This window comes from Trachemys scripta, chromosome 9 (genome assembly GCF_013100865.1).
Source record: "Trachemys scripta elegans isolate TJP31775 chromosome 9, CAS_Tse_1.0, whole genome shotgun sequence".
Classification (NCBI taxonomy): Eukaryota; Metazoa; Chordata; order Testudines; family Emydidae; genus Trachemys; species Trachemys scripta.
The window spans coordinates 38,343,254-38,359,913 of record NC_048306.1 but is presented as its reverse complement, the minus strand read 5'-3'; the positions used below and the strand labels follow the sequence as shown (position 1 = coordinate 38,359,913).

At 49.4% G+C, this 16,660-nt stretch overlaps 1 protein-coding gene across 2 annotated transcripts in view; it reads right to left on the bottom strand.

Moving 5' to 3' along the window:
* Positions 1-1,090: 1,090 nt before the first annotated feature.
* The window catches only part of CSTF2 (cleavage stimulation factor subunit 2), an 18,035-nt gene continuing 2,465 nt past the window's right edge, over positions 1,091-16,660 (bottom strand). The window contains exons 2-15 of one of the 2 annotated variants that reach the window (XM_034781311.1): positions 15,664-15,742; positions 15,213-15,382; positions 14,355-14,491; positions 13,543-13,662; positions 13,249-13,404; positions 12,897-13,020; positions 12,515-12,577; positions 11,093-11,152; positions 10,218-10,359; positions 9,708-9,862; positions 8,971-9,338; positions 3,412-3,567; positions 2,847-2,972; positions 1,091-1,307 (exon numbers count right to left, since the gene is read on the bottom strand). In XM_034781311.1, the coding sequence (XP_034637202.1) occupies positions 2,850-2,972; positions 3,412-3,567; positions 8,971-9,338; positions 9,708-9,862; positions 10,218-10,359; positions 11,093-11,152; positions 12,515-12,577; positions 12,897-13,020; positions 13,249-13,404; positions 13,543-13,662; positions 14,355-14,491; positions 15,213-15,382; positions 15,664-15,742 (1,853 nt within the window). In that variant the 3' untranslated portion in view covers positions 1,091-1,307; positions 2,847-2,849. The remainder of the gene's footprint in view (positions 1,308-2,846; positions 2,973-3,411; positions 3,568-8,970; positions 9,339-9,707; positions 9,863-10,217; positions 10,360-11,092; positions 11,153-12,514; positions 12,578-12,896; positions 13,021-13,248; positions 13,405-13,542; positions 13,663-14,354; positions 14,492-15,212; positions 15,383-15,663; positions 15,743-16,660) is intronic. The other variant, XM_034781312.1, reaches the window with a different exon arrangement.

Below are 16,660 nucleotides of genomic sequence, written 5' to 3'. Positions count from 1 at the left end.
TGTCAGGCTGGGTAGGACTGAAAGATAAGCTACCCATTTCAGCCCTATAGGAGATCTTCCACAGAAGGATGTGCACAAGCGTAAGGGCTGTTGTGGGAACAGTTGCACTGCAGCTTCCTGTGCTGCACCCAGTTGTGGGCAGAGTGCTCCAATGCTGCAATTCAGTGTCTTACACCAGCACACAATTCACTGAAAGAAATGCCCAAGACAAACTTCAGTCAGACAAGTGCGACAGATACATTTTCATCACAGGAGCTTTGGTAAGGGTGCCTCATAAATCTTGCCAAAGTGCCTGTGGGCTAAATGTTCCCACCTGCCTGCTATCACAAAAGACCTTACCGCTTAAATGGGGGGTTGCCATGAACTGTTTGAAATGTTTTTTCTCTCACTGATGGGGTTGTTAATGAAAGAAAAATGACACAGATGTGGGCATTTTTAGTGGGGCCAGTTGGTGCCTGGCAAGGTCTCCAGATCAACTGGGACCTTCTTGGTAAGAGGACATCTTCACCTCATGCCCCTTTCACTCCTCAGAGGCCACATGTATGAAACTCAGTAGATCAGACATAATACAGACCCGGCTCTTTGTCCCACCACAGTGGTCAGGCTGGCCTAACTGTCCCTTGTCACATTCCCCAGATAACGATTTCAGTGCACCAGCCTTCTCCAGACACGCCAGTTTATTGAGTATCTTCTGCCAGAGACTGCAAGTAATAACAGCAGCATCTCATCTGTTCAGCAAATAGCAACAAGCTGCCTAGAGGGACCATCTCTTTCTCCCTCCATCCCCTTTAGGAAGAGGCATGTTGAGCACAGATCAGCCTGTAAGAAACCTCCTGTGTGGTTAAGGGAACAAGGCTGGGAAACATGGAGCTCAGTGTCTGCAGGAACAAAGTGACTAATGATCAATCCTGGAGCCAGGACATGCTGCACCAGATGAAGGAATTCCCTGACTATACTGGAGAGAGACCATCATGCCTGGCCAGGTGAAAGGCTCACATGAGCGACCCAGAGGCCTTTGCCATCTCTAGTGCTTCCGAGTCAGGCACAGAAAGAGGCGCCCGTTGGAGGCAGTATCAGGTAGAGTCGTGAATTGTACTCAAATCCTCCTCCAAGTTTATTTCAAATACTGTAAAACACACACACACACAAAACACAGACTGAAAAGTATGGGGGTTATGCTGGGTGGGAAGAAGGGGGAACCCTTCCCCTGATGGCTGCACCAGGTCAGACAGTGATGAAGTGAAGCTGCTGCCTTGGGTGCCTCCTCCATCCCACAGGTCTGGATCTTCAGGGTCATCAAGGGTCTTCTAAAACATGCAAAAATAAGAGGGATACTTGAGGGGAGTGCACAAGACCTGGTGCCCAAGCCAGGCCATTCTGGATTCCCAGGAGAAATAATGGAATGTGTCCTTACAGGCCCTGGCCCAGCCAATGGGAATTTCCCACAGCACAAAGGGCAGCTCCTCAAGGAGCAACCCTCCTGCATTTCCACAGCCTTGTGAAAGGAGATACCCCTCCTTTAAAGAGATTTAGCACAGTGGCTGCAGACGCAGGGTTTTGCTAGGCACCACTGGCCACTGTTGCTGCTCTCTCCAGGACAGCTGAATACAGTCCAGCAATGCACACATGGATCCCACTGCCCGGTCTAGTCCCTCAGCCGTCCATATGACATGCAACACAGGAGCGTGCTGCCCACGGCCTCCCACCCAACAGCTGCAGGAGCGCTCTGAGCCTCCCTTCCTGCCACAAGCAGGGAGCAAAGCCCATACACTTCCTTGGGCAGGATTAAGTGGGGCCCATCCCCTAGAGCTGTAACAGCTAAACCGAGGCTGGCCTGTCTGGAGAGGCCCAAAGAACCTCGGGGAGAGCGAAAGAGCAAGGGGCTATCTGAGAGTCAGCATATCCAGTATGTCAGCAGCAGCTTCCAGCTTCACCCGCTACCAGCCTTCATTGGGTGACACTCGGAGGTGTAACTAGCACCCTGCTTTACAGAGGGGAAACTAAGGCACAGAGTGTGATGTGACTGGCCCCAGATCACACAGTGAATCAGAGGCAGAGCGAGGCCACGCCCCATCTCTTGCTTACAGGAGTATGTGTGTTTATTGTGGAAGCTGTAAGGTGAGGGCTGGGTTAGCTACAGTGCCACAAGGCTGGCCACACTGGAACAGACCAGCCCTAACCTGGTACCTGCCTGACACACAAATCGCTGGAGATGCACCAGAGAGAGGAGTGACCCTCCCTACAACACACCTAACTAGGCAACCCTATAATGCAGTGGCTCTTATCCTTTCCAGTACTCCTGGCAGGAGTCTGATTTGTCGTGCATACCCCAAGTTTCACCTAATTTAAAAACTATTTGCTTACAAAATTAGACATTAAAACACAAGTGTCACATCACACTAGTACTGAAAAATTGCTGACTTTCTCATTTTTACCATATAATTATAGATCAATTGGAATATAAATATTGTACTTACATTTCAGTGTATAGTACAGTATAAACAAGTCATTGAGTGAAATTTTACTTTGTACTGACTTTGCTAGTGCTTTTTATGTAGCCTGTTGTAAAACTAGGCAAATACCTAGATGAGTTGATGTACCCCCTGGAAGACCTGGGTACCCCCGGTTGAGAACCACTGCTACAACGCATGGGAGAATGTGTGGCACCTAACCAGGGCAGGCCATAGGGCATCGAATTCAATGGCAGGGTTAGGGGGTCTTCTCCATTTCACACTACTCTCCATACTTTCCTTACCCCCTTAGTTCATACAAGCTGTCCCATCACCTTTCTGGCTACAGCCTCGCCCCTCCCTGGCTGCAGTAATGCAGCCTCCATCCCATCTCACCTGTCATGGAGCCCCAGTGGATTTCTGGATCTGCTCCTTTAGGATAAGGATGCTTTGCCTTTGCTCTGGGGGCAACATGGCGATCTGGTCCGCAGTCAGCTGGAGAACCTGCATGATCAGGGCAGCCTGTGGAGAGAGGGGAGGATCTGCAACACCATGTGCAAGAGCAATTTCCCAAGAGGAAGAGGGCAGCAAAGGGTTACAGAAAAGCCAGTAAAGAGGAAGTTATCCAGAGACCAGGCTGCTGGAGGGAGGGAAGGAGGAGACAGAAGGAAGGCAAAGAGCAGAGCAGTATAAACTCTTATCAACTGAAAGGACCTGGCTCACTGGCCACACCTACAGGAAAAGTTTCAAACCACCTGCCTTGCTGCTGCTTATGAACATTTTCCTGGAAAGCTGCAGGAGCACTAATTCCCCAGGCTGAGTTGGCCCCAGCACAGAAACTACAAGACTTGGAGACTCTTGCTGTGCCAGAGAGAAGGAGTGCTGAGTTCATTCCCACGGCAATGGGGTATCCAGCCTCCATCCCTTCCCTCCGAGCCTGAGTTGCCCTTTGTTTACTCACCTTCTCATGATCTTGGGGGGTGACCTGGTTCTGCCCAGGGCTAAAGCCTCCTGGCTGGCCAGCTCCTTGTACCACTGTCCCTGGCATGGCTCCTGCTTGTATGCCTGCCCCTGGCATACCACCTCCTTGAATGCCTGCCCCTGGCATGTTGGGAACCTGTGGGTACAAAGAGATGGGATGAGCTGGGCCCCTCTGCTCTTGTAGAACTGTGAATAGTCTGGATTCAGTCACAGAAAGCACAATGCATGCACTAGAACGTAAAGCAGATAAGTCCCTGGCACCATGAAAGATTGATACCTATGCCCAGATGGGGGCTGAAAGTGGGGTGCCACGAGGAACAAGGAAATAGGCCCCCCAAGTTCAAGAGATCTTAGTCCATGTAACCCTGGCAATAACAGCAGAAGGCCGGAGGAAGGCTGGCCTTGTGGCTAAGACGCTGGATTCGACTAAGGGCAGTTGGGTTCAGTTCCGAGCTCTGTCATCAACACCCCTATGATCTTAGGCAAATCACTTAGGGCCAGACTTGAATGTAAGAATGACCATACTGGGTCAGACCAAAGGTCCATCTAGTCCAGTATCCTGTCTTCCGACAGTGGCCAATGCCAGGTGCCCTAGAGGGAATGAACAGAACAGGTAATCATCAAGTGATCCATCCCCTGTCGCCCATTCCTAGCTTCTGACAAACAGAGGCTAGTGACACTATCCCTGCCCATCCTGGCTAATAGCCATTGAAGGACCTATCCTCCATGAACTTATCTAGCTCTTTTTTGAACCCTGTTATATAGTCTTGGCCTTCACAACATCCTCTGGCAAGGAGTTCCACAGGTTGACTGTGTGTTGTGTGAAAAAATACTTACTTTTGTTTGTTTTAAACCTGCTGCCTATTAATTTCATTTGGTGCCCCCTAGTTCTTGTGTTATGAGGAGTAAATAACACTTCCTTACTTACTTTCTCCACACCAGTCATGATTTGTAGATCTCTATCATATCCCCCCTTAGTCATCTCTTTTCCTAGCTGAAAATCCCAGTCTTATTAATCTCTTCTCATATGGCAGCCATTTCATGCCCCTAATCATTTTTGTTGCCCTTTTCTGAACATCTTCCAATTCCAATATATCTTGTTTGAGATGGGGAAACCACATATGCACGCAGTATTCAAGATGTGGGTGTATCATGTATTTATAAAGAAGCAATATGATATTTTCTGTCTTCTTATCTATCCTTTTCTTAATGATTCCCAACATTCTGTTTGCTTTTTTGACTGCTGCTGCACATTGAGTGGATGTTTTCAGACAACTATCCACGACTCCAAGATCTCTCTCTTGAGTGGTAACAGCTAATTTAGACCCCATCATTTTATATGTATAGTTGGGATTATGTTTTCCAATGTGCATTACTTTGCATTTATCAACATTAAATTTAATTTGCCATTTTGTTGCCCAGTCACACAGTTTTGAGAGATCCTTTTGTAGCTCTTCACAGTCTGCCTGAGACTTAACTATCTTGAATCGTTTTGTATCATCTGCAAATTTTGCCACCTCACTGTTTACCCCTTTTCCCAGATCATTTATGAATAAGTTGAATAGGACTGTTCCCAGTACAGACCCCTGGGGGACACCACTAGTTACCTCTTTCCATTCTGAAAACTCACCATTTATTCCAACCCTTTGTTTCCTATCTTTTAACCAGTTACCAATCCATAAGAGGACCTTCCCTCTTATCCCATGACAGCTTACTTTGCTTAAAAGCCTTTGGTCAGGGACTTGTTTAAGGCATTCTGAAAATCTAAGTACACTATATCCACTGGATCCCCCTTGTCCACATGCTTGTTGGTCCCCTCAAAGAATTCTAGTAGATTGGTGAGGCATGATTTCCCTTTACAAAAACCATTTTGACTCTTCCCCAATAAATTATGTTAATCTAGGTGTCTGACAATTTTGTTCTTTACTATAGTTTCAACCAGTTTGCTTGGTACAGAAGTCAAGCTTATCGGCCTGTAATTACCAGGGTCACCTCTGGAGCCCTTTTTAAAAATTGGCATCTCATTAGCTATCCTACAGTCAATTGGTCCAGAAGCTGATTTAAATGATAGGTTACAAACTACACTTAGTAGTTTTGCAATTTCACATTTGAGTTCCTTCAGACCTCTTGGGTGAATATCATCTGGTCCTGGTGACTTATTACTGTTTAGTTTATCAATTTGTTCCAAAACCTCCTCAAAAGACACCTCAATCTGGGACAGTTCCTCAGATTTGTCACCTAAAAAGAATGGCTCAGGTTTGGGAATCTCCCTCACATCCTCAGACATGAAAACCTAAGCAAAAAATTAATTTTGTTTCTCCGCAATGGCCTTATCATCCTTGAGTGCTCCTTTAACATCTCGATCATTCAGTGGCCCCACTGGTTGTTTAGTTTCTGCTTCTGATGTACTTAAAAAATGTTTTGCTATTACTTTTTGAGGTTTTGGCTAGCTGTTCTTCAAATTCTTTTTTGGCCTTCCTAATTATATTTTTATACTTCATTTGCCAGAATTTATGCTCCTTTCTATTTTCCTCACCAGGATTTAACTTCCACTTTTTAAAGGATGCCTTTTTGCCTCTCACTGCCTCTTTTACTTTCTTGTTTAGCCACAGTGGCATTTTTTGGGTTCTCTGTTTTTTACTTTGGGGTACGCATTTAAGTTGAGCCTCTATTATGGGGTCTTTAAAAAGTTTCCATGCAGCTTGCAGGGATTTCTGAAATTAAATGCTACAGTGTTGGGCTGCTGTGGTGTTTTCCCCACCACAAGGATGTTAAATTTAATTCTATTATGGTCACTATTACCGAACGGTCCAGCTATATTCACCTCTTGGACCAGATCCTGTGCTCCAATTAGGACTAAATTAAGAATTGCCTCTCCTCTTGTGGGTTCCAAGAGTAGCTGCTCCAAGAAGCAGTCACTTTAACTGTCAGGAAACATTATCTCTGCATCCCGTCCTGAGGTGACATGTACCCGGTCAATATGGGGATAGTTGAAATCCCCCCCATTGTTGTTATTGATTTTTTTATTTTTATAGCCTCTCTAATCTCCCTGAGCATTTCACAGTCACTATCACCATCCTGGTCAGATGGTTCGTAATATATCCCTACTGCTACATTCTCATGATTAGAGCATGGCATTACTATTGTGGAAGTGGAGAAAGGGATAAAGGGAATTTGAACATAGAGATCTTAGTTGGTCTCTAGGAACAGAGCAAGAGTCCAGGCTAACAAAGTCAGGCAGACACTGACTCTAATAACGTGAGACTTGAAGGCACGACCTAGGCGGGTAGAAAGTGAGAAAGCGAATGGGAACAGACAGTAAGAGATTCTGTTTTGACCTTGTGTTAGATAAGAATGGAATCTAGACTGTAGCAGAAATTAATGAGAAGAGTGAGATATCAGGAAGAAATATGGATAACAAAATGCAGCTGTTGCTCATTATTATAGGTAACAAAAAGGTATAAAAGCTTGCTCTAATTGTTTATGTATCAGAGACCTGCCTGGAGGTGAATCCCTGCCAGTGTGCTCTCTCTCCTCTTTGCAATTGCTTGAGAATAAAGACTGTCTCTGACTTGCTGTACCCAACCCAAGCATGAAGGCCTGTTTTCTTCCACAATTTGGTGCCGTGACTTGGAAAAAAAAAACTGTGGAAAAAAACAGGCCTCCACGCTTGGGTTGGGTTGGGTACAGCAATCCATAGCACTATCCATTGAGATTCTATGGTACAGTTTGGTTCATTTAAGATTTTTACTTCATTTGATTCTACGCTTTCTTTCACATATAGTGCCACTCCCCCACCAGCATGACCTATTCCAGGGATGGGCAAACTACGGCCCGCAGGCTGGATCCGGCCCCTCAGGGCTTTGGATCCAGCCCGTGGGATTGCCACCCCCATGGCACTGCGGGCCCCGCACCGCTCCCAGAAGCGGACGACACCACATCCCTGCAGCCCCTGGGGAAGGGGGGGGCAGAGGGCTCCGTGTGCTGCCCTTGCCTGTGGGTACCTCCCACAAAGCTCCCATTGGCCAGGAATGGGGAACTGCGGCCAATGGGAATTTCGGGGGAGGTACCCACAGGCAAGGGTAGCGCGTGGAGCCCTCTGCTCCCGCTCCCCTAGGGGCTGTAGGGACATGGTGCTGGCTGCTTCCCGGAGTGGCGCAAGGCCAGGGCCAGGGCCAGGGCCAGGGCAGGCAGGCAGCCTGCCCTGGCCCCGCTGCACTCCACTGCCAGCCCGGAGCAGCTCCAGGTAAGTGGCGCCGGGCAGGAGCCCCCATCCCGAACCTCTCCTGCACCCCGCATCCCAACCCCCTGTCCTGAGCCCCGCCTGCACCCCAACCCCCTGCCGCACCCTGCACTCCCTCCTGCACCCCAACCCCCTTCCCTGAGCCCCCTTGTACACCCCGCATCCTGCCTCTGCCCCAACCCCTTACCCTGAGCCCTTTCCTGCACACCGCACCCCCTCCCATACCCTGCACTCCCTCCCGCACCCCAACGCCCTGCCCCAGCTCTACATTCATAGCCCTGCATGCAATTTCCCCACCTTGATGTGGCCCTCAGGCCAAAAAGTTTGCCCACCCCGACCTATTCTGTCCTTCCAATATATTTTGTACCCTGGTATTACTGTGTCCCATTGATTATCGTCATTCCAAGTTTCCGTGATGCCTATTATATCAATATCCTCATTTAATATGAGGCACTTTAGTTTCCCCATATTATTATTATTATGACTTCTATCATTTGTATATAAGCACTTTAAAAACTTGTCACTTTTTAGCTTTTTAACTTGTACAGGTTTTTAGACACCTAACTCCCACTGAAATCAATAGGGCCTAAACACCTCTAAAAATCTGGCCCTTAGTCTCCCTGTGCCTCAATTCTCTTCGTGGAATGGGACTGCATTCCCCTACCTTACAGCAGGGATTTGAGGAGAAATCTGTCAACAAGTGTGAGGCACTCGCTATTGCCTGAGGAGTGCAGGTGAGCTGGCCTGCTCCCCAGAGGTGCTGCTCCCCACAGAAATGTCCTGGCTCAGTACCTGGCTCCCTCAAGCTAGCAGAGCTGGAAGCATGGCAGGGGCAGAGCGGGAAGAGCAAAAGGGAAAACATGCCTCCCCCCAGTGCAGCGTGGTTAGGCCTGGCAGAGGAGAGGGCAAGTCACAGGAAGAGGCCGAGGGGCCGAAGTGGCCTGGGGGTCCCTACACTTTTTCCAAACCTCACCTATATGTATTGTGAGTTCCACACAAGAGGGGTCAGGAGAACGATGCAGGTTGGCACGTGTGTTATAGCTTGGACAAGAGCCAGCAGCCCCAGGTCCCTGCAGCCCACATGGTAATACCCTGATGCTAGCTAGCAGGGGATGCCCTGACCTAGGATCCCTTGGGAGGGGGAATGCTATCAATTCCCTGGGGTTTGCTGGTAGGCCTTGCATCATTACAAGTGGGATGCAGGCTGTTAAAGAATTGACATCACCTAGAACCCTGCCACTAAGTGCTTGTTGTTATCTATTAGATTAAGACTAAAGCAGAAGACGCTGTGTGTACCTGTCTAGGTCCCTGAGGGCCACTTGCTCCCAAGTTAAGTGGCCCAGGTCCTTGAATTCCACCAGGCATTGGGCCCCTTGGGTTGGGGCCAGGACCCCTGGGCTCCATCCCTCTGGGTTCCATCCCTCTGGGTTCCATTCCTCTGGCATCCATGCCTCTGGGCTCCATCCCTCTAGGCTCCATGCCTCTCGGTTCCATCCCTCTAGGCTCCATGCCTCTCGGTTCCATGCCCCTGGGCTCCATGCCTCTCGGTTCCATGCCTCTCGGCTCCATCCCTCTCGGTTCCATGCCCCTGGGCTCCATCCCTCTCGGTTCCATCCCTCTGGGCTCCATGCCTCTCGGTTCCATGCCCCTGGGATCTCTTCCACCTGCAGAGAAAAAACATGCCATAAGCAAACCACTGGAAGGGAATTGTGTGTGGGAGAATGTTGGGGGCACAGACCCACTTTTGAAAGTTAAGCCTCCTTTGGTTTAATGACTGGCAGAAAACCAAGACGGGTCAGGGACGGTGTGTGAACGGCACCTGCTTTTGGAAAATGACAAATTTGAACTTCTCCTCCCCTTGCCCTGTGTAACTACACCTTCCCTTCCCCCCAGTGCCTCCCTCCAACCCTGTGTAACTTTCTCTGCATCTCACTTCACTGTTGAAATGTCCCACTTTCCCGTTTTCCTCACATCCCTGGATAACCGGCTCCTCTCTTGGTCATTTCACGTTTCATTTACAGCCATCCTCTCACCTCGAGCATCCATCAAAGGCCCTCTAGGTTCTCCCATCAATGGCCTGGGTTCTCCCATTGGTCCTCCCCTCATTTCATGTGGGGGTGGGCCACGATTGTCATGGCCAGGCATATGGTGCATGGGTGGACCCTGGTGGGGTGGCCCAAGGTAACCTCTGTAGAGAGAGAGAAGGAAAACAGAGCAGAAGGAGAAAGGTGAATCGGACACAAGCTTGGCACCGAGCAGGTACAGTATTTTGACCAAAGCACAAAGCCAGCTGCACAGAAAGTGGGGGAGTTTGGCACACAGGGATGGATGCTAATGTTTCCACCTCGCCTACTCAGTCTGAGTGGCCACGAATACCATCCTCCCTTCCTGCTGCACAGTTATGTGTACCTGGATCGCCAACATGGGACCCAGCAGTTCACCCGGCAGGCAGTGCCACTTAACCAACACTCCGACCACACGAGGCGGGGAGTCAGAGCCTCAAAGGCTCAGATTGGTACCGATTCATCCTTTGGCCCACTCACCTGGGCTCCACTTCTCCAGTAACTGAAAGCAGGGTCCCTCCACGTGGGTCATTTGGGGCATCTCCGAGAAGGCCCCGGGGTGGTGGGCCGCTAGCAGGTAATGGTCCACGCTGCATAGGGGCCCTCGGGTCTGGCATGGGCACTGCCAGGGAGGCAAGCAAGGGAAATTACTGAGGTCAAGCATTGGCAAGAACAATCACACCAAAGTCCTCCTGTGAGACAGCACCACTCCTGTTGCCCCTGGCAGTGAGGTGCAACCGAATCCCATCCCCAGTGCTTCCTGTAGCTCACAGACACACACTGGTTTTGGACAGAGTCAACACTGCTGTCCACGATGTAGCTTGAAGCGATGCACAGCAAACAGGAAGGAAATCTTCCCATAGACAACACTGCAGCTCACAGAAGCGGGTACCCTCAGTGCTAAGTTCAGACCTTCCTGTCCCCCACAGTGACTGCCATGGCTTGTTGACAAAAGTCAAGAACCAAGATCACAGTAACTACCAACAAGTCTGGTCACACCCAGCGTGAGTCACAAGGCCAGCTGTGAACCTAGACAGCCCAGATCAAACCCGGTCACCCCACGTCCATGAGGTCCAAAAGCCAAGCATGAGCCTGGATGGCCTCCTCTCTCCTGTCTGTTTCCACATGTACTGGGTTAATCTCCTACCTCTCTATGCAGAACCCTAGGCTAGTCTCTCCTCCTACATCGGGGGGCAGCTCTGCCTTTGACAAGTGTTCATTTCCACACTGGGCAGACTACACAGAGCAGTCCCACGACCCCAAGTGAAGAGAACCCTAGTGCTGAAGTCCAGGCTTTTTCCATGCATTCCACACTAAGCCCCGTGACAAAGGGAGCTGGCAGCTGTCATGGATACCTTGAACTCGCTCAATAGATGCAGGCCTGGCAGGTCCCACGGGCGAGAGCTGCAGGTTTCCTGGGTGAGCAGCAGGAAAAGAGGGAAAAGAGCAGACACATAAATAGCGCACGCGCACAGACACACCACAGACCCACTAGTGCTGCACAGACGCCTTTGCCTCAGCGGAGTGAGCGCGTTCCTCGTAAGGCAGGCTCCCACAGAATCAGACTGCTTATTTTAAAGAGATGCTGCCAATCTTGCAGGCCTGGCTTTGTCAGATCTTCCCACTGGATGGAGACCATCGAACGCCAGTCCTGTGAGGAGGATGGCCTCTTCTGCATGGCTTGAAAAGCCCACTCACCTAGGCACTATTTTCCCTGGTCACTGTGTGGCGGAGGGGACAGGGACCTACACCAACAAGTTCTGTTGCATTTACACTTTCATTTAAAATATATTACATTTGTAGCCCTTACAGTTTCAGAATAACCTTCTGTAAGTGGGAGGCAGCATGAGGTGGTCAGGCTGTGCCTGAGTGCGCAGGAGACAGCTCCACTGCCTCTGCTCAGAGCTTCCCCAAGCAGACACAGAAATTAACAAAAGTCTGGTTCAGTTTCATCACTGCTATTCAAAGCCCTGCAAACAGCAGGGAAGCTGCTAAGAATTATTTCATGTGGTTGCTTCTTGGCAAAGCTCTGGCAGCAGTGGGGAGGCACTGGGGCTGTTCATGGGGGTGAAGGACCCAAAGGTGAAATCACAACAAGCCTCTCTCAGATTCAGCTGCTTTTAAGGTATGTAAAAATATGAGATCCCAAAAGGAATTTACCATGTTTTGTTAGAAGGCTGAGGGAGGATATTCACTCTCCCCATGTCCCACAATATGAAAGAACAGGTATCCCTTTGTTGTGATAAATTGGGGCCACTAGACAATGAGATGTCCCCACTTTAACTGTCTAATTGCATTAAATCGCATTCCAAGACACTGGTGTATAGCCTTCCACTTAGGGAGGGAGGACTACGCAAAACATCTCCATAGAAACACACTCTGCTTTGATCATCACTCCACACACATCACTATTCTGTGCAAAAGAAAAGCTACTGCTCCCTCTCCTGGACAAGCAAAAGAAAGCACAGGAGACTCAACAGTAGCAAATAGCAGGCAACAGGCTGGCTCGCCCACACCTGGACATGCAAAGTACCAGAAGGAGAGTTACTGGAGAAGGAATCACTTTCCCTGCTCACTATACTCACAGACAGACAGAAGGACAGGTGCACACAGACAGGCTGGGAAAACTTTTACACATTCAGTTAGCTTGGGGGGATTCCCTGCTCCGTCAACAACTCTGTTGGCATGTGGCCTTGAACGTCTCAATGTCCTGGCCTGGAAATAGGTATCCCTATGACACGTTGCATCAAACATGGATTAACTGACATCTGGTTTACCTTGTCCACGTTCCAAGGGCACTGGTCCACCTCCTGGCATCCCGACCTGAGGCTGCATTCCACCTGGGAGGGAAGAGCAGAGAACTCACACCCCCTCTCTCTGGTTATTTGTCCCCACAGCCCTCACTATTCTGCTCCTATAAAGATGCCCCACCCTGCCACTGGCAGACAGATTTCCACCTGGCCTAACAGGCCGTAGAGACAGAGTGACCCCCTCCAGTTGGCTGACCCAAGAGTTACTCCCTAGGCTTCAAATCTTCCACATGTGCAACTGCCTCTCTTAAAAGCCTGCAAGGCACCCGTACTCATGGGTCATGTTGTCCCTGCAGAAGCTTTGGGAAACTTTTATAGTTTGCAGTTCAGACATGCTCACGGAGCTCACCTCCAGGAGCCAAGGGGCCAGGGCCTGGGCCGGCTACGGAGGCTGGCATCTGTCCTGGGGCTGGCACTCCACCCTGCATAGGAGGCTGCATCAGAGGAGGAGCTCCATTTACATGCATGCCACCCTGTAGAGGGAAGAAATCACATTGAGAGCCCCTTCTCACCAACAGACATGAACATCGCCCACTGCACCAGGGTTGCAGGCGGAGAACCCCTCCTCACAACGCTCCCCCACACACCAGGGTTTCACACAGAGAAGCCTTCTCAACAACACACACTTACATCTTCCACATGGAGATTTCACACCCTTAACCTCCATCTCAATAATGTGGGTTGAACAAACAGATTCTTACTATGGGCTGTGGCTGGGACGATGGGGGATTCTGCTGGTTCATCTGTGCATTAGGACCTGGACCAGGCCCGGGTCCAGGCCCAGGCCCGGGCCCTGGAACTGGCTGTGGGTTGCCTGGAATCAGAGGTGGAACACTGGTCTGACGATGCAGAATTTTCTAAGGGCAGAAGATGGAGGAGAAAGAAGTTGTGCATGCACCAACTAGACATGGCCATTCCTGGAATCCACCCACAGCCCCACATCTCCAGACAAGTGTCTCTGTCAATCCCAGACTGAGGAGCAGGATCATACATACCAGAGCGATCTCTGGATCGACGATCCTCATCACCACTTGGGCCTGGAGCAGGGCATATGCCAGCTGAGGGTTCTGGAGCAGCATGTTCCGTGCCTCCTGAGGGCTGTTCTGCACACACAACTAAAGAGCAACACACAGATCAGAGCTGTCAATGGGTCTCGCTGCTGCTGTGCAGTATTAAGCCCTTCGCTGATAACTGTGGCTGCAATCCCATGGGGGCAGCGATGTTCCTGGAAATGCAGGAATGGCAATATCTCAAAGGGAGGAGCGTTTTGCTTCATTTGCCTGGTACGTTACACGGTGCTGGCATGGTTAATAAAACAACCAATAATGCACCTGAGAGACTCATGCTGTGGACTATCTGAAACACAAGGACAGTTAATAATGAAATCACACAGCTCAGGCTGCTCACGAAAATGTGCCTGATCCACATCCTATTGTCCATGATCATCTCCTCTTCTCCAATGTCCACAGTATTAGCCAAACCAAGGAGTGAAAATAGGGAAGTAGGACACTAGACAGCCCAGCTCTCCACAACAGCAAGTCCAGCTGTTAGACCAACTCACGTCCTCGTCCAACCTGCTTATATTCCTCATGGCAGCACCCCAGATACTGATTGACCCTCTGGACCATTCTACCCTGCAGCAGCAGTGGCACATACGAGGCATTAACAGGAGTGACAATGTCACAGAGTTGTGAGTGAGGAACTGCTGCTGCCCGTTTTTTCGTGTGATGGGGGTGGGATTATTCTGCACTGTAAGACCACGGTTTCAAGTTCGTGACTTGGTTCCAGCCACTTCGCTCCCACTCACCTTCATCTGCTTCATCAGCTCAAACATCTGCTCAGGCGGCAGGCTGGCAACTGCTCTGCTGATAGACTCAGGAGCATCTTCAGGATTTATAGGGTCTCCATATGGTGACTCTATGATAGGGGCACCAGTGCCCAAGCCTGGCAGGGATAGAGAGGGGAAGACAAAGAGGAAAGGTTAAACACACAAGTGTCCTGGGAACCCTAAGCTGCTGGTCTCAGTCTCGTTTCACATCACAGGAGTCACCAGCACAACTGCTGGTGCTTTCTCGCACTGACCCCTTCAGCTGAAAGGCCAATAACTCAAGGATGATGTACGCACAGCTGCATCTTCACAAGCAGGAAGGAGGGAAATGTACTTTTGAAACACAGATTCAGGAGCACCATTCTGCAGTTGGAGAGTATATGGGTCACTGACTAAAAGTCTGGGCTCTGAACATGCCCGGAATTCCTACTAAGTCAATTAGGAGTTGAGGGCTGTGCCATGGTTCACTAGAAAGATTGTTTCACATAGATCTGCAATACAGTCTCCTACATGAACTAGGACCCTGGATGTCACAATAATGTGGCTATTCTTCATATACCTCTTTGTCAAATGTGGAGCTTCATTAATCACAAAAAGCATGTATGGGTAGGGTTTGTCTGGTCATGGAAACTACAATCCCCCCAAAAACTTCTACTTGCTATCTTACCTGCAGCACATCAGCTATCTGTGAGCTTTTCATTGTCAACTTCATCCCGATTCGGGTGGGGGTCTAGATTTTGTGTCTTGGCTAGTAGATTTTTATTACAGATTTGTAAGGCTGGTTTAGGCCAAACATTATGGTAGCATTAACCCCCTCAACCCAAAGTTCAGACTCACTCTTCAGTTCCTCCTTATTCTTCTCGCTGGCTGCGTTGTCCACACGCAACGCCCTCCCGCTGAACTCACGCCCATTCAGGTTCCGCATGGCGCTGAGCGCTGTCTCCTGGTCTTGGTACTCACAAAAGCCATATCCCTTTGGTTTGCCTGTCTCCCTGTCATACACCAACCTGGATGGCAGAGCCGAAAGAATCACAGGCATTAGATGCAGTATGGCACATGGGGAGAGTATTACACAATACCACAGCATTTTCCAGACTGGTAATGCCATCTCCATACCCTCTGTTCAGTCCCCAACAGGATGACGGACTACCTCATTCAAAGTTTGTGTCTGCCAAGTATGCCTGAGACCCACCTGCTTGTGGCTGGAGTGCTGATAAGTGCAGAATCGGCTACAACTGAGATCACCTGTCTGTTTATGGGAGATGCCAAAAAGATAAACAGTTCTCACCTGAAACTGACGACAGGTCCAACCTCTGAGAAAATGTCCTTTAGCTGCTCCTCTGTGGCTTCGTATGGGATATTCCCCACTATGGGAGAGGGGAGCAACATATCAGTACAGACATCAAGTATCAGGAAAAAACACAGGCATGAACATCTCTCCATGAGAAGACAGGAAAGAACAGAAATGAACCCAGGGATGGCTGCATGAACACACACACATAGACAGGTTTCTGGCAATCTGCTGCAGGACTGCAGACTTTTGTGTATATACACCATTGCTCCTGATGCTCATGTTGGTGCAGTGTCCCATTGCTAGTACAGAATCCAGGCTGGGGCACATTTTAGGACTTTGGTGATGTGCCTCAACCCAGGTACAAGTCAGAAGGGAATTTCAGGAAAGTGTGTAGTTGTTTCTTAAACTAATGGTTCCTATTATGGGCTGGATACTACTACTTATGTTTCAGGATGTTGTGGACTAGTCCACCAGGCTCTTCCCCTCTCCCAAGCTTAATGATGAGCCTCTGGTCTCCAGAATGCCAAAGCTGCCTGCCTCCCTTTCAGTTGTGCTGCCCAACCCACCATGGAGCGTAGAGTGCTCATAAAAGTAGGATTAGGAGCAGCCCAAGAGCTCCATGAGAGCTTAGAATGTACATAATCCAATGGGAGATAGAAGGCAATGGCTAGTACTACTGAAGTCCAAACAGGAAGATTTGCCTGAAAAGCTTAGAAATCACCATCTGAGAAGATCTGACCTTATTTGTCAGATGAGTGGGTCATACACTGCGTCAGTGAATCACAAAACAGTGGGGCAATACTGGTGCAAGTTCCTTCTTTCTCCCCATTTTTACTACCATGCTGGCATCAATCAGTACAGGACACAGGTATATACAATACAGGGACTACAGCGAGCCTGGGACAGCTTCCTAACCCTTTATTAGAGGGATGGCAGGTCTCAATTCATGCTTTTTCTGCCACTCTTTTCCTATCTGATTTGGTGAAAATAT